The sequence below is a fragment of the Xiphophorus hellerii genome, chromosome 7 (genome assembly GCF_003331165.1).
Source record: "Xiphophorus hellerii strain 12219 chromosome 7, Xiphophorus_hellerii-4.1, whole genome shotgun sequence".
Lineage (NCBI taxonomy): Eukaryota > Metazoa > Chordata > Actinopteri > Cyprinodontiformes > Poeciliidae > Xiphophorus > Xiphophorus hellerii.
Window position 1 is genome coordinate 20389610 of NC_045678.1, and position 22403 is coordinate 20412012.

The 22403-nt window shown below is 38.7% G+C and overlaps 1 protein-coding gene across 2 annotated transcripts; it reads left to right on the forward strand.

Moving 5' to 3' along the window:
• Positions 1–1460: 1460 nt before the first annotated feature.
• LOC116723239 (immunoglobulin superfamily member 10-like) lies at positions 1461–21650 on the forward strand. 2 transcript variants are annotated; one of them, XM_032567995.1, is made up of 12 exons: positions 1461–1842; positions 2627–2840; positions 3804–3933; positions 5303–5544; positions 5769–5920; positions 6604–10148; positions 12298–12439; positions 12939–13074; positions 14268–15416; positions 15516–15723; positions 16298–16519; positions 16627–21650. In XM_032567995.1, the coding sequence occupies exons 2-12, from the start codon at positions 2653–2655 to the stop codon at positions 18694–18696; spliced, it is 8184 nt and encodes a 2727-aa protein (XP_032423886.1). In that variant the 5' UTR covers positions 1461–1842; positions 2627–2652; the 3' UTR covers positions 18697–21650. The 2 variants fall into 2 exon arrangements, with proteins under 2 accessions (XP_032423886.1, XP_032423885.1); XM_032567994.1 differs by having other exon boundaries at positions 2653–2840.
• The last annotated feature ends 753 nt before the right edge of the window (positions 21651–22403 follow it).

Sequence of the window (22403 nt, forward strand, 5' to 3'; positions counted from 1 at the left end):
GATATTACATTATGTCATCATTCCTTACTTGTTTCCAGTCAGACCAGCAGCAATTCATCTATTACAGTCCACCATGTTTCGATAACATTGAGCAATGTAATGAAGTGAACCCGAGCAGTAATACAGCTATGGGGGATGAGTTCAGCTCTGATAACTGTTCACAGAACAGTGCTGCCTGAAGAGACAAGGGTGATAAGGTGGCAAAGATTGGATCATGTACTGAAAAATATCAGAGAGAATGTTGCTGGTGACTGTAAAACATCCAATCACATTTGCTAAGACGTCTGCAGATGTTCATTTGTCGACTGCCGAGCTGCAGGCTATTGACAGTCATACATGATTAATGTAGCCATTCATTTCTGAGGCAACTGATGAGGAAATTTTAAACTTTTCATTTGGGTGACCTTATTCTCATGCCTAAAGCTGCAGTTCTTTGATGTAGCTGCTGCATAAGAATAGTTGAAGACTTTTGCTACTAAATATACAAAAGAAGAATGCTATGACCAGATGATGGAAATAAAGTGAACTAAAACATCTCACTACATTGTCTTGGAAAGCTGCTCCTGTCTAGAATCAATCACACTCTGTCACAAGCCTTCCAACACAGTGGGGGTGGGAGAGGGAGTGTTTGGGGTTGCTTACAGGAGACAACAGCTGAGGAGCATCGGCCTATTTCTGGTTTCCCCCATAAGAAGTCCCGATCTGCATATCTGAGAATGTTGCATCATTGCATGAGATATTGTCAGCGATATTGGCTCCTAATCCAGAAGATTCAGTTATCGAACACCAAAATTAAAATGATAAATGTTAATTAGACCAGCATATTTTTCAAGCCACTCAATTAATAGGCCAATGTACCTACATGGATCAAGTGTTCAAAGTAAAAAAAAAAAGGATAATAAAGTCTGAACAACAGAACAGCTGGTAGCACTGCTGCTTTGCAGCTAGGAAGTCTAGGATTTGAATCTAAGCTTGCTCTTTCTGCATCAAGTTTGCATGTTCAGCCTCCTTTCATGTGGATTTTCTTCTGGAACTCCAGCTCCCACAGTCCATAAACCTGACTGTGAGGTCATATTCAGAGAGAAACAGTTTCTCTATTTCTCTCTTAAGGCTAGGAAAAAATTGTGTGTTTCTGTGTTTCCCCATGAAAGGCTGGCAACTTGTCACCTCTAGAGGAACACCCTGGTGAACCCTGGTGGCTGTCCAAATCGCCTCTCTGTCACTATCAGCAACAGAGAGGCAAGTGGGAGCTAAAACTTTCACCAAAATAAGAAATTATATCCCTTTTTTACTCAGAATAATAAGATATAATATTTGTATTTGATTATAATTTTTAAAAAAGTTTATTTAAAAAATGTAATTTCTGTACAGCAGAAGAAGCAGCTTGCAGCACAGTGACTTATTACTTCATAGTTTCCGCCCCTCTTCGGATAGACCCCTCTGCCTGAGCGTCTTTCTCTTCACTTGCTGTCCTGTCCCACTTTCCAAGATCAAATACACACTCATTGTTCCCCACATAAACGCGTGCACGCAGGGACCAGACGCGATTGCTGTCCGCCTGCCGCGTGTGCAGCGCTCTTTTTCTCCTTCCGGGACATACAAGAAGACCTGCTTGATTTTGGTAGGAGTGGTTTTGTGGGAATTTTTAAGTTTTAAAAAGTGCTTACTTGCAGGATTTCCCCCCGCATTCTTTGCGAACACTGTGGTGACAAATGGATGAATGAAGGTGGAAAAGTGAGGATTACTTTGCCGAAGTATACGGATGGATTGAAATCATCATTTGATGTAGAAAATGAATAATTCCTTACAATAATTTATGCCTCCGGACCAGAAAAGTTTAAGGTATGTTTTTTTTTTTTTTATCACTTTGGATTAATAACATATTCTAAAAACATGTCTGTAAGATTTGAACAAGACGAAAAGTCTCAGTTATGTGTTCAGTTTACGTTGAAGTGGTGTAAATTTCAGCGCTTGTGTGTGATTAGATAAGAAAGCGCAGCGAAGTTTCTGTGACTTATTGTGTCTCATTCTCCTTCTGTAAGTGACTGACATTAAAATGAACTCTATCTAGCATCATCATCATCATCATTTTGGTCACCATCCAAAGCTCATGACCAGCATTTAGGGTTTAAATGTATATTGACGGGTAAATTGAAAGCTTCTCCTTCAAATGACATTTCATTTTTTAAAATAAATTTCATTATTACAAGTTAACTTTCCTGGTAACTTCCTATGTAAATCTTGCCCAGACTCCAAATGTTAAAGGGGTACGGTGTAACGGGGGAAGACGAAAGATTAAGGGTTTCATACTTAAAAGTTAACATTTTTACTCATGGAATTTATTGTGTTGTACATCTGCAAATATTTTCCCAGTTATCATATTTTAATTTTAATATAACAACTACCATGTTTAGCTTAAAAAAAAATATATATATATATATATATATTGTGTGATGCACAGCAATAAATCACTTTTTGATTTTTTGTTGTTGTAAAGTGTTGAACTTTTTAAATGTGAGTGTGTGTCTAGTACACAATGATTCCCATCTGAACTGCAGGTTGCGGTGCACTTGTCTGTCTACATTATACTTGACATCCTATTTCATGTTGGCGGTGATAATCTCAGTTTAGCTTCTCTCCCTGTGGGTGAAGATGCATCAGACTGGGTCTGCACTATTGGCATTGCTGGCACTTCTGGTGCTCACACTTGAGATGTCCAGCGGCCAGTCCTGCCCCAGGAGCTGTAACTGCTACCAGGCCAATGAAGTTCACTGCACCTTCCGATCACTGCTCATCATCCCACCTGGCCTGCCTGCGCATACAAGACGGATTAATTTAGGGTATGTGAACGCACAGTTTAGTTTTTAATTATTAGAATTCTCTCCAACACAATGGTCATATTCTCATGCAGTAGAATACAGTGTAGATTTTTCCAAACTATAATGCAATATAAAATCTTTTAGTAGTCGTAAGATATGCATAACACATGCCAAGATAAGTGGTTCCTATTTAGGAGTGAATAGCAGTGAATGCTGCTAGTTAGTGACTCAATCTGCTGGGTTTCCTTAGATAGAGAATTGTTTGAACCAATTTGGATAATTAATTGAGTTCAGTGTACCATTTGATATCTAGGCTAAAGTGGCATGTATGTGTGATGGAACTTACTTTTTTGTAAACAAATGTTCCTTGAGGCGACATTTGTTATGAATTGGCGCAATATACATAAACTGACCTGAATTTAGTTTGTACTGCAATAGAATTAGAAAAAGGTCTCATAACCAGAGGTAACTCTTGAGGGATTTCTTCACTTTTTGCTTGCAATGAGACTTTCCTGGACAAAGGAATTCTTGAGCTAAAATTTTCCAATATTTTAAAAGGTATCTCAAAGGGTTTTTTTAGACTGAATAGCAGCAACATATTGTTGGCAAGGAGACTCTATGTGCCAGACACCAGAAATAGTATAATTACAGGAAGATATTTTCACTTCAGCGTACCTTCAGTGTACTCTGGATCTGCCCTAAGGAATACTGACTCCTTTTAAAATGCCTTCCAAACCCTCCAAATAATTTCATTGTTAGAGGTTTGAATAACTCCACAAGCCTGCAGGCTATGTTGTTCGGTGATTTAGTTGTTTGTTGCATTTCCCTTGGTAAACTGACTTCAGGGGAGATGTGAGGATAAGAGTGATTCAAGACTTTCAATGAAACAAGGGTACAGAAGCTGACTAAATACTATTAACTGTATATATATATATGGAAATACATATGCCTCAGTATATCAATGACGCCTTTTTGCTTTTGCAGGTTTAATAGTATCAGCAGACTTCATGACAAATCTCTGGTTGGGTTAAGGAGAGTAGAGCTTCTGATGCTCCACAGCAATAACCTCCAACATCTTCCAGATGGAGTATTTAAAGAGATGAAATCACTCCAGGTAATGCAACAAGATACAGTACCAAATGGTACCCAAAGAAGCAGCCAATATAAAGTCCTTTCTGTTAATAGTTTTTTTTAAAACAACTTTTCAGTAAAATGTGCAGGCAATTGGTAGCATTGTAACCGATGTCTACAAAATAACTGACAGAATTAACATCTCAGCAGCTAGCACTTAAGAAATTTATTTCAGTAGCCACCTTAACAAGTTTCCTATTGCTTATTTTTATGTCTGGTCAGTGGGGATTTGCTACCCTTCTGTGCTGTATACTGTGTAAATACAATTTGGCTAAACACTGACTGGATAATGACACTTAACTTAGGAGAAAGAGAAGGAGGAGCTCAATCATTCATGAAAGAAGTCTGTTTCAATTTCTTTTTTATTTGCTGGAAGTTAAGCTGTCAAAACTGTATTTGCACTCTACTTGCAGGATAAAGTCTTCATTGATCTCTGACTATGACAGATGAACACAAACTCCTTGTCAGAAAGGATCTTATCATTTGATAACTTGAGTTAGGAAGGGATTAACAATATTTGAGATGTTTGTCAAAAGGCTGCAACAGTCCACAAGATTCCATTTTCCTATCTCCATTTATTTCTAATTTCTTTCAAACTAATGCATAATTTATGTATCATGATTCCTTGCCCTTTCAGTGACAAGAAACATGCTGGACACTTTAGCAGCAACCTTAGGGCAGCGTTTGGAGTCCTTGGGGGAACTGATATTACACAGGCAATTGTACCCTTCATCTTCGAGACAGATGCTGATATATTTTCCTTACTGGGATAATAGGACCCATATTTCCATGTGCTGACATTGTCACGTGCTAAATCTGTCAGCAGCTGGAAGTGTTCCAGCTAAGTAGCTTCCCTGGAGGGCAGAGGAACAACAACAACAACAATAATTAATAATAATAATAATAATTTTGTATGCATAAAAGTGGGGTAAATGCTTCATATGTGTATTAAATTTTAATAGATTTCCTACAGTGTGATATTCTGGATCAAAAGCTTAACTGCATTGGAGCAATGCACCCCACCAGAGCAAAAATAATCCTTTTAGTTCTCCCTGCTTCTGTCCTATGTTCATAGCATATTGTGTGCTGTGGACTGTTTTTTAGATTTAAACTGGGAAATGGAGAGCTGTAAGAAATACCTTATGTTCTAAAATCTTCATAAATTCCAAGAAGAGTTATTATTCAAATCCTTATGCTGTTTCATAATTGTTCTAAATTCAATTTCCAAGCAAGTGGCTGCCACTGAAACACTTAGATCCCTTGCATAAGACTTGCTTTTTCAATCAGCCTTGATGTCTGTTTTTCTAATTTGTACTCCTCACTTCACCCCTTTTTTCTTCCTCCCATTGCAGATACTCAAGTTGAGCTATAACAAGCTGAGAGAGATCTCTTCATCTTTGACCTTCTCTGGCCTGACATCACTGCTGCGGCTTTACTTGGATCACAACCTGCTCCAACACATCCACCCCCGGGCTCTGCTCCAGCTGCCTAGCCTCAGGCTGCTTCGTCTACAAGGCAACAGGCTGCATCAGCTGCACCCTCACGCTCTGTGCACGCTGTCCATCCTGAATACATATTATTTTTCTACTTTGAGGTGAGATTTGACAACAAAAATGTGTAACAGTTCACAGCCCTGGTGGTGCTTGAGACAATTCCTCATCAATTACATGAAAAAATGTGAACATTTGCATGCTGGATTTTATTTGCACAATCAAATAAAAGAAGGAACATAATCATATATGCACAGAAAGTTAATGATTATGGAGACTTAACTAATTTGTTCTTTCACAATGTTTGAGCCAGTGTCTTTTTTTTCAGACATCTAGACCTTTCCAACAATAGTCTAACTATCCTGCCTGAAAAGAGTGTGACAACGGCACCTCTGCTGGAGACTCTGGTCCTGCAGGCTAATCCTTGGAGCTGTGACTGTAGAATGAATTGGTTTCTCTCATGGAGTCTTGCTCACCCAGGTGACTGCTAAGTCTAGGAAAAAAATATTTTCTTTCTCTATACCTCTTCTTATCGTCCTTTATTGTATCCTATTTATTGCTGTATCTTTGAATAGACAAACTGTAGATTAGAAAAGGCTTTTTTAACTGGCTAAAAATTTGTGACCAATCCATTAGATGTGGGTAAACCTACTTTTTGACAGATCTAATTTACACAGATGCCCTTGACCATCGTTTTGTCACACATACATCCTTGTTTGGCACTACCTTATTTTTGCAGTCTGTCTTGTTGGCTTTATTAAAATGTGAAAGAAAGCTGAACCATGAAATGTGTGCCATTGATATGCCAGGCTTAACCTGCCATGACTAATACATGATGACAGTGCTGATGTGTGGCAGCTGATATATAGGGTAATGATTGTGCTGTGATTAAAAAGTGATGCATTGTGATTCGCGAGATGAAACAACCACAGTAAATTAGCAAGAAACAAAAAGAGGTAATGAATGCTTGAAATAAACTGGTGTGACTAATCAATGACTTAATTTTCAAAAAAATATGTGCAAATTACTAAAGCGTCACATTTCATTATATTTAAATACAATGGCAACAAAAGAATATATCTATTAATATGAGAGATTTGCTTTGACAACATTCTCTCTCTCTCTCTCTCTTTCTCTTGCTCTCTTTCACTCTCTGTCATTAGGCTTATTGAAATGTCCTGGTGGTCCTCAGTGTCCAGTTTGTGCCTCACCCCTGTCTCTTCAGGGCCAGAATTTGCTTGATCAGACGACTCTACATTGCATGTCACCGATCATCAGCTTTCCTGGAAAAGAAACACCTTTGGAATCAGACCATAGCAAAATCCAACCAAGTGAGAAGTTCAGAGAGCCTTTAGGCAATGTCACTCTGGGTCTTTCTGACCAACAAGGATACAACATTGATCTAAGTTGTAAAATTACTCACTCTACCAATTCCCCAGACATTGCTCCTCCTCCAGATCTCTCCTGGAGTTCCTCTTCTCCTCTCCCGCTCGCTTTGTCTCTCTCCCTTGACTGCCCTATTCTAGGACAAAGCTATGAGAAACTTTGGAGGATTTTGGCTTACTACAGTGAAACTGCAGCTCGCCTTGAGAGGGAGATCATGTTAAGTAAAGCTCCGGCATTGGCCTACCGCTACAGACAGGCACCAGAGACATATGGATATTATCACACTGGGATCAAAGCCTCTGTCAAAGCCAGACCAGAATGGTTACTACAATCAGCAATTAGTATTCAGCTTGACAGAGCACAGTCTAACAGTCATAAAGTCCAACTTATCTACTCAACAAGAGTTTCTGCTCATCCTGATCCAACTTTTAATCCCTCACTGTCTTCCCCTACTTCTCACCCATGGGTAATGATTTTAACTAATCACACTAACACAGCAGTTACAGCAGTAGGAATAGCAGGCAGGAACATACAGCTATCTTGTCCTGTTCTTAGTTCTAGTAATCCCAGTGTGCAATGGATTCTTCCAGATGGATCTAAACTCAATAATCCTTCCAGCAGTTTAGATGGAAGGTTCCAGCTATCAGCCTCAGGCCTACTAGTACAAAGAGTACAGCTCTCTGATGGAGGGCTTTACCATTGTGTTGCCAGAGCTGGAAGAGATTTCGATGTCCTTCAATTACGTCTGGCAGTACAAGAGTCTGCCTTTCCATATACAGGTGAGCTAAGTGGACCCCCGGTCACTGGAACCATTAAAGATGCTGTCACTCTGCCCTGCAGGATATCTGGTTCACCAGAACCTTTGGCAAGTTGGATTTTGCCAGATGGAAATGTTGTGTGGCAAGGATTAGCTGTATCAGGTGGATTGAAAGTATATTCAAATGGAAGTTTGTCTTTACTTACATCAACTCTGAAGGATACAGGATATTACCGCTGCATTGCTGTCAACCAGTATGGTAGTGACACCATGTCAATGCAGCTGATATTGAAAGCACAACATATTTCTGCCCTTGAGACTTCATTACCCAGAGGACCTCAATCAGCTGCTGGCAGGTCAACAAAGATACCAGTCACCATTTTTGGGCAGATTGATGAAGGATCAGGAGATGAAGAAAATGAAGAGGATGAGAAAACCTCCACTGGTAAAAGGAGATATCCAACATCTCTCCAACAGCACCCAAACAGACAATATCTAATTAATAAGTCACAAAGATATGGTCGTGTTAGAGAGGGACATCTAAAAAGGATTGGAGGATCTATTTCACCAATTAAGCAGAAGAAACACCGCTTTCAGAACAGACCCAGAGTAACCACAAAGAAACACAGGATAGACCCTCAGAAATGGGCTGATCTCTTGGCAAAGATTCGTCAAAAGACCACCAACAGCACCAAGTCAAGTCATAGTCAAGCAAATGCAGAAGAAAAAACAACAACTGAACCTATATTTGAAGAAAAAGATGAAGAAATTAGACAAGGAGAAAAGGGTGACAATAAAGACAGAAGTATATCTCATGACTTACAGGAGAAAACAGAATCTGAAGGTTCTTCAGTTGATGATGCTATTGTAAAAGAAGAACAACCACAACCCATTCAACCTCCTGATAAGGATGTACAGATAATACAAGCAACACAAATCATTGCAGAGATATATAATGTGACTGAGCAGCCACATGTGAATCTAGAAATTGACATAAAAACACAGACAGATAAAGAAAACAAACAAACAGTAACAACAGTAAACCCAGTGACAGAAACAGAGCTTGTCATACTTACTTCATTATCAGGGGCAAATGGAATAGCTCTGCAATCAATTGTGTTGGATGAGAAAGTACCAAATCTAAGCTCTAATAGGACCAGGCCACAGAATCCTTTACAGGGACTTTTCCCAAATGCAATTCCAAACTCCCGACCTCGAAGACCCTGGGACACCCGCAGGAAGATTGGACAACGTAGGCGAATTAACAGGCCAAAGATTCAGCCTGTACCCTCACCCTATCCTCACTCCGACCCGATAAACTCAGTAAACCAAGCAGAGACACTTAACTCAAGTCCAGATAAAATCACAAAGTTGCTGCCCTTATCAACTACCACATTTCCACCTATTATGCTGACACTGGGAAACAATGTTAGAACTATTATAAATGGTGTGACTGTGACTCCTGTGTCCCCAACTGTTTCCGACCCTCATTTTATTACTATTTCAAAATTTGAATCACCTCCACTCAGTCCCTCCTCTACAACCCCACACACATACACAGACATGATGATTCATTCAGGCAAGAAACAAATACCTGAGGAGTCTACTTTTAACAGCACACCAGCCCCCACTCATGCTACCATTATCATTTCAGAGCCACATGTGCCAGAACCCGATAACAGAACATTTACACATGCTGCATGGGCTCATACAGCAACACAAACAACCTTAGGCAAACATGCTGAGAGACCCCCGAGCAAACACAGCAAGGAGTTAGAGATGAATGTTTTGGGTGAGTCCCACTTTTCAATCACTCATTCTCTCACTGCTTCCTCAGTCCCCATTGCATCTTTAACCACCACCAGTGCAGCACAAATCATAACTACTTCTCCGGCTGCTCCCAAGAGAACTAGTTATTTTAGCAGCACTAAAAGTACACCAGCCTCTACAACTAATGAGGACACACTCCCCACAACAACCACGGCTGCTATAATAAGTCCCACCATGTCTATTTCAACCCCCATTATCATTCCAATATTCAGCACTCCCAGTCAGACTTCAGCTCTGTCCACCTCAATGACTTCTACAATCACTTTGCCAACTACTTCCTCTACTATCTCTTCAACTTTGACCTCCGACACTACATTCAGGCCAATAATTACAAGGCTAAGCACCACTTCTAATCCTTCTACCAGCAAAAGTAGTTCTCCAGTTTCAATAAATGCCATCCCTAAAGTGTCCATTTCCTCTTTTTCTACCACATCCACTGATTCTAAAACCACTCTTCCATCCACAACAGAAAGTATTCTGACCACAACACCTCCATCTACCACAAAACAATCTACAGTTAAAACTTTTTTTTCCACTACCACCACAATGGAATTGATAAGTACCAAAGCAATAACAAGAAACACTAAAGCAACTGGCCAGGTTGACCACCCTGCGAATGGTCAAAACAGGAGTCAATCACCTACTGCCTGGAAGAACCATGGAGCTAACACTATTCCAGATTCACACAGAAGCAGTTTTCATCAGCCTTCCCCGTCACTTCCTGCTTCTCCAACGGTAAGTTTTCTTGCTTCACTTGAATTGTCATATTACAACTATAAACAATTATGTACTTGATCAGGATTTTATTTTATGGATTAAAAAATATGAATTGGAAGTAAATTATACATTGAGAATACCGGTGAACATATGGCACTATGAAGTAGAAAAACTAACCAGGCAGCTCAGAGATAATGTAGAAACGTTTAAAGCAGGGTTATATTACAAACATATCACAGTCCCACTGTGACATGTGGAAAGTGTCACACACTTTCCATTATCCAAAAATGGTAAGTGTGTGACAGATCTGCAAAGCTATCTAGCCATGGCTATTCACCTATTCACACAAGCCAAACAGTGAAAGGATTTCAAAGAAACAGCCCCACGGTCTTTGTTACCCTCGTTGGAGCTGCAGAGCTCTGCATCATTCTGCAAGAATGGGCAAGAGTTTTTGACTTTAAATGTGCAAACCAGTTGAAGATATTAACCGAGACTTGCCACTGTAATTGCGCTTAAAAGTAGTCCCAGCATAGTCCCAGAGGGGCAGAAAATACAATTTATGTCATTTTATTTATATAAACATTTTGAAATACATTTATTATTTTTTCCACATTATTTTATCTTGATCTGTTTCAGAAATTTGTTATTAGACAAAATGTTAACTACTTTTGGGGCAAGTTCATGGTGCTTTTTCAAAATATTGTAATATTTGCTTTCTCCTTTTGTTTTATGGTTGTATCAGGCATGGTCATGGAGGATAAACACAAATTACATAACAGGAGAAGAATAACATCAAATATCCTAACCTCTATCTTTTGTTCATTTGTTAAATTATTCCAAATCTTTCCACATTTCTTATTGCTTCATTATTGAGTTTTTCATTTGATTAGTAATTCTTTAAATGCATATTGTAATAAACTATGTAGTTCTTAAATGTAAAACACAAACTAAAAGTCAGTTCTTTAAGAGTGTTGACCCAGAAAAAAAAAATACCCCCCCCTCACCCCCTGGCCCCCGCACACCCCCACACACAAAATATCCAACTGTGAAAACCCTTGAGGGCAAAAACTTAGCTGGAATGCACAACAAATCAAAAAACAATCTAATTTGTCCCCATATGACCGTCTGATAAAATCCAAATGAGGTTCATCACTACCCCCTTATTTGACCGATTTTTAAACCTCATACTGATCTGAAGAGACAAAAAACACATGGCAAAAAAGTCTGCAGTCAACAAACATAATGTTTTTTAAAGCTCGGTCTTATGGGATTTAGATACTTAATCCTTAATTAATAGCCAGAAGTCTGCTGTCTATCAAACTAAAATTAAATCTTTCAAAGACCACAAAGAAATTGAAATGAATTTACTGACTGTACAATTAGTTGTTCCCAGATATTGATTTTATATGTGATGTATTAATGGAAGGTTTTGGAGTATATATTTATAATGTGTACTGCAAAATGCATGGTATTATTTTCTACTTGATAGTACTCACACAATTATGTTCATTAAATGCGTCTGTTGTATAAAAGTTCAAAGCTGCAGCTCCTCTCCTCATCTTTGCTCCATCTTTGGCCCATAAACATCAACAAAAAGCAATCAGGCAGTAAAAAAAATCCCTGTATAACTCGATCGCTTTAAAGGTTGTAGCTTGAGCTTTCAATTAATATCCACCATAATCAAGTTCAAAGCAAAGGTAAAAGCAAAGGCCTAAATTACCAACATAGGACTTTACATAGCTGAACTGCATCTCTACCACCTGTGCACACACTGACATTTAGCAGACACAAAGACACACCTTGAGAGGAAATGCTGCAGCTCTTTTTATTTTGGGGAAGTTGCCAATGTTTGCCTCTAAGTTTACCTACTGTAGCTTTTTGATTATGTAAAACCAGACTTTATCCTTTAATCTCTGACATCGACAAGGCTTTGATTTTTTCCATTAGATGTTTTTATTTTTGTCATCTGTCTGTCTATAACAAATCCTTGTCTTTGTAACCTGTCAGTTGTGTAGTAGCATTGCAACAGAATTGTATATTGTTTATTGACATACAAGACCCACAAAATTCCGGTGAACTCATACTATATTTCCAGTGTTACAGTGTTATTTTGGTGCTTGGAAGTTTTATTTATTTGATTAACTTGTCTTAATTATCCACTGCACAGATTCCAGTTGTTAGATCTAGGCCAAGGATCGCAGACCCTCACATTCGCACCATGTCAGTACCGGCAGGCAGCACTGTAAACCTGGTGTGTGAAGCTCAGGGAGAGCCAAAACCTTCAATCACATGGACTAAGGTTGCTACAGGTACACACCAAACAGAGGACATGTACTCAGACATAAATATGCTCCATTCCTTGGAGAAGTTTTAAAACTAGAGACAAGGCATATTATTTAATTCTGTTATAAAGAAAAAAACATAAAATATCACAATTTCACTCTTTGATAGAAACTTTTCTGATTGCTTAAGCCTGCAACAAGTTTTGGTATGGCAGAGCAAATAAGAACTTATTTTACTGTGATGTAAAAAAAAAAATCCATTAACACCAAACATTATACACTAGCAAGCACATAATAGGCTTTTCTCTGGCTTGCCATGTGGGAAAAACACTGCAAGCAAGTAATGGAACATTTTCTGCACTGCATCACTGACTTCACTTCAAGCTGTGCCATTCATTGTGCCCATATTTCTCCTTTCTCGCTCTGGAACTTTTTCCCAAATTTGTCTCTGTTCTTCCCACCCCTGCCTTCTCATTACTGTTTTCTCTTTCTGCCTTACTGCCTCACCCCTTTGCCTTTCTTTCAGGAGCGGTGATGTCAATCCACTCCAGGGCTCAGCGTTTTGAGGTCTTGCCAAATGGCACCCTTGTTATCCAGAATGTACAGGTACAGGACAGAGGAACATATATCTGCAGTGCGAGCAGCTTGCTGGGCCGTGACAGGTGGGAATGCTGATTTTAGAAATGAATACTGATGAGCTTGTCTGGATAGCATACCATTTAGAACACAACATACATTATAATCAGTTTTATTCACCGAGGCATATGGTAAGAGAAAAAAATAGCAACAGTGCAACAGTCCCTCCAACAGTGGTTAAGGCTCCTTAAACTTTTTTACATGTTGTCATGTTACAACTTGAGATTTTGTACAATAGAACAACACAAAGTAATAAATCATTTTAATGTGGGAGGGAAACTGCAGTTTTCAACATTTATTAAAAATAATATCTAAAAACCATGTTGTTTTGTACATTTATGTGTAACGTCTTTTACTCAGACACCACAAAATAAACTCTATTGCTACCAATTACTTTCAGAAGTCTTTGCATTATTTATTCTTATTATAAATATATTTTAACTTTGTTACATAAATGAACAAACAGTGTCATGAGAACAGAGGAACACACCAGAAATTCACACAAAAACAATAGTTGTTAAAATTAATCCAAAATAACTCATTATTCCAATTCACTTGGACCGTATTCCTGTAGAAAGCTCCACAGAAACGTATTCCGTTTGAGAATTTGTGGAATAACTTAAACATAGCTGTTCACGGATTGTCTGGTTTGACTGATCTTGAGCTATTTTGTGAAGAAGAATTAGGAAAATTCTTAAATGTGCAAAACCACATTTAACCCAGATGACTTGCAGTTGTAATTACAATGACTGGTCACTGTACAAAGTATTAACTCAGATGGGCTGAAAACAAAAGCATGCCACACTTTTCAGACCATTTTTAAAAATAGACTTTGAAAACACGCAGCATTTCCCTTTGCTTCACAATTATACACTAATTTGTATTGGCCTATTACACAAAAACCCAGTGCAATAAATAAAAATTTGTAGTGATAAGGTGACAACAATTCAAAGGAATGGGATGTTTTTGAAATAAACTATATTCATTATTTGTTACTGCAAACATAATGAGAAACTGATTTATATTCATCCAGCAAACACAACTCTATCTATATGAGGTCATGAATCAGCTTTTACTTTTTCCTCACTGAGTCAAATAAACATTTATATCTTTAGATACTTCCCAGAATCCAGTGCACATTTAGAGAGTGCAGAAGTGTAGAATGTGTATGTTAACGTTTCTGTATTGTGTATGTGTCTCTTCTTCTTCTTTCTTACAGGTTGCTCACCACACTAGAAATCTGGACACGCCCGCCTCATATGCAGCTGATGCCTTACAAGGAAGTTACCATTCATCAGGGTGGCCAGGTTCACCTGGAGTGCCAAGCAGATGGCGTTCCAGCCCCTTTGCTTTCCTGGGTTCTGCCTAATCGTTCTACCTTAACCTCCTCTGGCACCTTTTCTAATCGAATCCATATGGACACAAATGGGACCCTTCACATCTCGGTAACATTACCCACTGACCAAGGAGTCTATCGATGTGTGGCATCCAACTCAGCTGGTGCAGCCAGCGCCTCAGTGCGTCTCCATGTGTCCTTGCTCCCCCCGGTTATTCAGCAACCCAGGGAGGAACACCTGCTTTTCTCTGTAGGTTGGCCTGTTTATGCTCACTGCTCTGCCCGAGGGGCCCCAACACCAATTCTGCGTTGGCAAATTCCAGATGGGACGCTTGTTCGACCATCTCAGTTTCTTAATGGAAATCTCTTTGTCCTGTCAAATGGGACACTCCATATTCGCAATGTGGGGTCAAAGGATACAGGGAATTATGAGTGTACTGCTAGTAATGCTGTAGGGACTACTAAGAGGACAGTGACAATAGCGGTTATAGATGGGGAAGCAAAAGCCAAAAAAACATCCAATTCATCTTTTTTCAACAAAGTCAGAACATCGGTAATCCCAAGCCAAACCTCAACTGCATTCAGTCCAAGTAAATTCTCTCCTGTAAATCCCTCTGACAGATCTAAGAACTTGTCGATCAGCTCAAGCCCTTTTAACTCTTCCTCTAGCTCATCTCTCGAAATCAATAAAACTGTAAAACCTTACCCATCACACTTTCCTGACATCAAAAAAGCAAATCCCTTCTCTGTTTTCTCACCTTCTACGGTGCCAACAAATAACACCAAAGTATCACCCAGAGGAAACAGCACAAGAGTTGCTTCTTCTTTCCATACTAGTGGAAAAATCTCAACTGTTTTGCAGCCTCAGCCTGTCTCCCCCTTCACTAAAGCCCACATTGTCTCTACATCACCCTCTGCTACTACTGTTAACTATGAGGGGACTTTGAATCTTTACTGCTCTGTAAGTGGAAACCCTCCCCCAACCATTCTATGGAGGACCCCCACCAGAAAGCTTGTGGACATGCACTACAGGTACATTTGCTAAGTGTGTGATCAAATCTTTGTTAATTCTTTCAATGTAGCTTGTATATAAAATAACTTTCTGGCCTTTTGTTTGTGTTTGACTTTAAGTTTTGACCAACGTGTAAAGGTGCATCCTAATGGCACGCTGTCAGTGCGGGCAGTAACGGAGAAGGACAGTGGAGACTACCTGTGTATTGCACGCAACAAGGTTGCTGATGATTATCGAATTCTGCGTGTGTCTGTGGTTACTCAGTCTCCCAGGATTGACCCAAAACAGTCAATCAATCAGATGGTGTCATTTGGAAAACCTCTAAAGGTAAAACTAAAGCCATAGATCATTATCTTTTATGTAATGAAAAAATAAGTATTATACTTTTCTTTGTTTCAGTTGAACTTCTGTGTATTTTTTGGACTAATGAACAAAAATGTGTCTCAGCATATTAGGTCATTGTTACATATGACTGGTGATCATTTATAAAGTTCTAAAAAAATATCTTACAGAGACTGTACATCATGAGATGAAAATAGGGCTGAATCTGAAGACTAAAGATTTTCTTATTTAAAGAAATGAAAACTGGACATGTTATATAACTGGCTTCTGTGAATCACAGACAGCTGCCTTAAGGGGACAGTAATGCACACATAAACTTTCATGAGATTATTTTTCACTGAGGTCTTAAATATTTAACGCAATAAATGAGATTTTATATGATTATGAAAATGTGGTGCCCTATATTTCAATAGAGGTAGTTATGAGCTCCTAGAAAGATCCTTTAAGAGCAATTTAGTTGATAGCCGATTAGATAAACAGAAAACATCCAGTTATTTAACATACAGTGTTATTGAATCCAGTAATGATGTGGAAAAATATACTTATGGATTTCATACAGGTAGACTGCCAGGCCTCTGGATTGCCTCTTCCAGCTGTGCATTGGAAGTTACCAAATGGAACCACTGTGAAGAGTGAGCTATTTCAAGAGGACAATAGGGGTCAAAGACGGCAACATACTGTTTTTGACAATGGGACATTACTGATTCCAGCAGTTGGTGAAGGAGATGAAGGCGAGTATATCTGCTACGCAGAGAACCAGGCAGGCCAAGATTCCATGAAGGTATGTAACACTATTTATTCTGCAGAAAAATGACTTCATCACTTGATTGTTATTACAAAGTTGTCTTTGTTGATATAAATGTGATTGTAAGACATAAATTTTTTCAGGTCATAGTGAAGGCCATGAAGACGACCCCACCAAAGTTCACTAATGACAGAGGCCACAATTTCATCAAAGTGCAGCAGGGAGAAACTGCTACAATTCCCTGCAGGACCACAGGAGATCCTGCCCCAACAGTTACCTGGTTTTCTCCATCATTCATTATTATACCGCAGAACTTGGGATCAGGCCTCTCTTCTCAGCGAGTTGTGGTCATTTCCGATGGAACCCTGGAAGTGCGTTCCACCCAAAAGATTGACTCTGGAAATTACACTTGTCGAGCAAGCAACTCAGCTGGGATAAGGAGCATGGTGGTGACCTTGGAAGTGGAGACTTCTAGCTCTGGAGTTATAGCACAGGTGGAAAAAGGACAAGGTTGGAGTGTAAAGAAATCTGATGGCAATCACAGAGTCATTACTGCAAGAAAAATCAATCTTGGATCTAATGTTGTAACTGCAAGCAAAAGCAGAAGCAATAACAGCTATAGTGATAACCATAGTAGAACAGTAAACATAGTTCCTAATACCAATCTCAACTCCGTATTCAGTGGCTCGAATCCTATGCTAAGAAGCTACAGCCAACATGAGTTTAAAAGTCCTGTTGGAGGATTTTCAACACGACGGGGTAATACTGGGATAATGGCTGGGGCAAATGAGGCACAGAATACAGGCATTAAGATAGACAGTACTGGATTAAATAGAAACACACCTAGCATTAAGAGTAGAAGTGGTAATGTAGATCACAGCCAAAGCATAGATAGAGGAGAAAGTACTGAAAGAAATCCTGAGATGAATAATAATGAAGTCATTGCAGGAAAGAAAAGTAATGATGCTATTACCAGCAGAGACAACAGCAGGTTAACTCGTATTTCAACAAATGGCCAAAGTATTAGTGGTAGTTTGTCAGGTAATGGAGCTGGTACAAGCACTCAAAGAGGACATGTTTTCAACAGGAACAGTCATGCAGGGGGAGGTAATGATAACAGAAGAAATAGTGTTTCTTCAAGTAGTAATTCAGACACACATCTGGGTGGGGGAAAAATAGCAAAGCACCAAGCAGTTAAAGGACAGGCTGTCACTTTGCCATGCCCATACCAAGGTCATCCTCCAATTCGTTTGGTCTGGCTTCTGCCTGGAAATGGCATGCTGCCGGCTCCTTACTACGGCAGCCGACTCACTGTGCATCGGAACGGCTCTTTGGAGTTTCAAGATGTACGTGTGAGTGACGGTGGAAATTTGGTTTGTGTTGCAAAAACTGAAAGAGGTGACACTTTAATGCGGGTCCAGCTTGAAGTGTCAGAACCAGTGGTGGATGTGAGATCCCAACAAGGCAGAGAAGTGGAAAATATACAGCAGAAGGAAAATTTAGATGCAACTCAGTCTTTACCCACAAGGACAGTATCGCTTCTGCAGCATTCACAGAGGGGCCTTGGTGTGCCAGACAGGTCTCACTCTATAAACTCTTCACCATCGTCTGGCTCAGTCTCCAAACCCACAGTAAGCACCAGCACCGCCCCTCTAGTGAGCACCGTTAATGGAGAGACTCTCCGACTGCATTGTCCTGCCTCTACAACCAGGGGCTCTGTTTCATGGACAATGCCTAGTGGCAAGATACTATCCAGAGGTGAAAGTGGTGATCTAGGGCATTATGTGGTGCAAGAAGATGGAACACTAATAATCAAACAGGTTTCTGTGTTTGATCGAGGCAGCTACATCTGCAGATTTTCCAGTCATGACTCTTCCTCAGTCTCAGTCACGACAGTTCCTGTCATTGTCATCGCCTACCCTCCACGCATCACAATCGGTCCCTCCCCTGTCACCTACACTAGAGGCGGTGTTGCTGTGGAGCTGCCCTGCATGGCCATAGCCACCCCGCGAGCAACAGTTAGTTGGGAAACACCAGACCTGACACAACTGAGTGTAATGGGTCAGCCTCATATTTATGGCAACCTCTACCTGAGTCCTCAGGGTTCATTGGTGATACAAAACCCGACACATAGGGACACAGGATTTTACAGATGCATCGCCAAAAATGTAATCGGAGTGGACAGCAAGGCAACCTATCTGCATGTTATGTAACAAGACAAAGCAACTATATAAACACTAACCCTTTCAAACTTGATGCAGAGAAACAGAGACGCAGCCTTTAATGAAATAAATATTTGTATTTCCCTGGTGCCCAAAGGAACTGCAAAGCACTGTTCCTGACATACTGCTGTAACTCAAGAACAGAAAATATCCATCATATTTACTTCTGGTGCATAGAGTTGCAAATCACGGAATGTTTCATACCGGAACTTGACACATTTATAGCATGCAAAAAATAGCTAGAGTGAAATTCCAGTCATTAAAGGTAAACATTCTGCATGTTTTTGATGTGTCTCTACTCCAAAACATGTAACTCTAAAGGCTTAATCACCTCTTCAGTGTATCATCAAGTTCTACAAAGCTCTGGCACCAAACAGTTCAGTCAATTTAGTTGTGTTACACCAGAGAAACTTACAGAAGACCTGCCACCAAGAATTAACATTAAATATCAATGTAATTTTTAAAACTCAGTTTAATATGGCAGTCATTTCAAAAATATCCAAATATGTACTTTTAATCAACTGAGATATTTTCCTTCAGGTTTTGTGAAAAATAATTGGACTTTTTGCTTTTTTTTTTTTTTTTGCAGGGTATGTTGGCATTTCTAAAAGTAATTATTTCAATTAGAACATCAACTCCTGGTATTTCACTGAGGTAACACATATGTGTAAGTGTCAAGTGTGAGTTTGTTAGAATGAATGGTGTAAAATTTAAAGTGTTCTACTGCATCAGGATAGGGCACGTTGGTCCTTAAAAGTGATCACACCCTTGTTAAAATAGTGGGTTTTATGCTTTCGTTCTGTGAAAAACGAAAGCATAAAAAAACACTTTTTAAAAATGTTTTACAACTGTAATATGAGATGTCCAGATATTCTTTTGGGGAAAAATACAAGACAGGAAATATCAAAAAACACTTTGTTTTGTAAGTGTCCATATCCTAAGTTTCACCTTTTGATTCAAAAACATTTACTCTTATTTTGTTGGAGTTTGTCACCATGCTATTTGCTAAGTAATATTTTTCCAATCTGCATTCAGACATTTCATAAATAATGAAGACATTTGTTATCCATGGCCCTTTTCAAAATATGATAAAATACAGATTCATCTAAGAGTGTTCACATTTAAGAAATCTGAGTAATTGCGACTTTTTATTTGTATTATTTCCCTCTAAAAGTATTTGTTTTTTTATTGAACATGACATGAAACATGTCACTTTAATAGATAGAGGTTTTAAAATGATTACTTTAACTTGGATTTCAATCAAAGTATGTGCACTTTTTACATTCACTTTACTTCACCTGTGAAGTCACTGATAATTTTTTTTCATACTTAATGATTTTTAGATTAAAGTTGAATTCCTTATTTAATTCAGTTCAAATAATTATCATTTAATTTATTGAGAAATCATTTTAGACTGGATTCACTGTGACATTTAGCATTCTGACGTTAGTGAACTTTTATCAAAACAGATGAAGCATCTATATAGTGCGGCATGAAATTAAGTACATTTTTATTAGATTGCTATTGTGTCAGTTGAATAGCACTGGGACAAATTTCATAACGCTGATGAATTTATGTGCTAAGGATGACACCTCTAATTTGCTAAGCATAAGCAGAAGGATTTTTCAATGTATCCAAACATTATGTGGGTGTTTGGATTAGCTGGAGATGATATTTTTCAGTACAGTGTCAAGCAGCTAGGAAAGAAATGCTGAAGCATTATTTTATAAGAATACATTTTCTTATTCTATTTAAGTGTAAGGCAGATACGTAGTACTTTGACAGGTGTCTAACTTAGAGACCCTTACCTTTCTGTAGCCATGCTCTGACTTTTTCCGGGAAGCAGATGCCAATCTTTTAAAAAAAAAAAAGACAAATCAAATACTGCAGAAGTATAGCTGTGGCCTAAACTGTCTAATCTGAAGCTCAGCTAGTTATCTAAAGCTTTATGATAGTCACTGAATAAACTAAACTACAAGGCTTTTTTTTCTTGTCTTCTCTCTGTTTGCAGTTTAATGCCAAATGATCTGTTATTCTAAGACACTGTTTGATCTTATGCAAATTTTTTTATTTTATTATTTCAAATGTCACAGAATAGTACAAAAAATAAAAACAAAACATAGATCTGATAGGTTAGCTTGACATTTAGCTGCTTGGTATTAAATTTTTATTTGCTGACGATATGTTGAAATACCTGGGTTTGTTGCCATGGTGCAGATGTAGCAAAAAGTAACACACAGGGGCTGTTGTGATGGCAATCTTGAACAAATCTGATGGTGGAGTATTCAGTGTGAAGAGCTAAAATGTACAAAAACCTCTTCAGGACTTTCAAAATGTTGTCAGTTGGGAACGGGATTTGGTACAAAGCTTATCTAATGGACTATTGTTTTGATTTAAATACTATATTTAATTATGTGTATATTTTAATAACTTGCAGTAAGTTTGTGCGCAAAGTCAGCAGTTGGTGTTTTCTCAATTATTTTCTTTAATGTTTCCATCATTACATTAAATTATTTGTTTTGTAAAGACTCACTTTATGTAACATATTTTTGTACTAAATGGAGATAATGGTTTAATTATGTATGTTGGGTGTCTTACTATCCAGCTATGAATTCCTGCTTTGTTTTTAACAGGATTCATTTTATTAAAAAAATAAAACAAAACAAACTGTTTACCCTCTGTGGTTTTACAGTTTTGGTCACAGATATTGTGAAGTGTTTGTGTGACTGAGTGAGAAAAGAAAACACCTTGTATGAGGGCAAGTGGGAGGACTCAAACCTTTTCTGGAGAAATTATGAGAACATAAACTCCCGATGCTTGGCTCAGCTGTCTGGCCAGGAAACAGGTTCTGTACAGTAGATGAGACACATGTTCATGACATCATGTTCTCCTCTTTAGGAAATGTAATAAAACTCTGCAGCCCTTGCTACACCCCTTCCACACTGCATGATTTCCCGCCTGGTTTTTATCTTCTAATTACAGTAAATACCAACACTTTCAATTAATCATGCCTGATATGTACAGTACATGCTATGTAAAGGAGCTATATACAGAAACTGGATTTGTAGACCTTTCCATACTTTGTCATATTAGTGACTTTGTTAATAACCTGTTCTTGCATTTCTTTATATCAGACTGCAGTGAGTTGCAATTTGTAGATCCTTTAGCCTACTTCAAGATATCAAACAGGTTCTATTTAAGACTATCTCTATCTAAAATAGCTGTTAATGATTACAATCATTTACTTTTTGCAGTAATGACAGGTTTAACTCATCTAGGCTGTCTTTAAGGTTCAGCAATTGCATTTTTAAAAAACTCTGTTGGCAATTATGATGGCCAAAAAGACCATGCCCAGAGATTCTGTTGTCATTCATTCCAAAGGTGTTCCCTTGGGTTGAGGCCAGTCAAGTATTTCCTCACTAAACTGCTTATTCCACATTTTTATGGAACTTGATTTGTGCATTGGTGCTCAATCATGTTGGGACAGAAAAGGGCCATTCCCAAACTGTTCTCATAAAGTCAGAAGAATAAAATTGTCTTCAGATGCTGAAACAGTAAGAGTTATTTTCACTGGAAGTAAGGAGCAGAGCAAGACTTCTGATAAATACCATTCCCTTTACGCCAAACTTCACACTTGATGAAATGCAGTCAGAAGATTGCTGGTCTCCTTGCAAGAGCCTCATCCTGAATTGTACAAC

Bases quoted from the DNA above. Each gene is read 5' to 3' on its own strand.
- LOC116723239 (XM_032567995.1), top strand. From the start codon at position 2,653: ATGCATCAGACTGGGTCTGCACTATTGGCATTGCTGGCACTTCTGGTG. The intron at 3,934-5,302 runs GTAATGCAACAA...CTCCCATTGCAG, and splicing joins AAGAGATGAAATCACTCCAG to ATACTCAAGTTGAGCTATAA. The intron at 12,440-12,938 runs GTACACACCAAA...CCTTTCTTTCAG, and splicing joins ATGGACTAAGGTTGCTACAG to GAGCGGTGATGTCAATCCAC.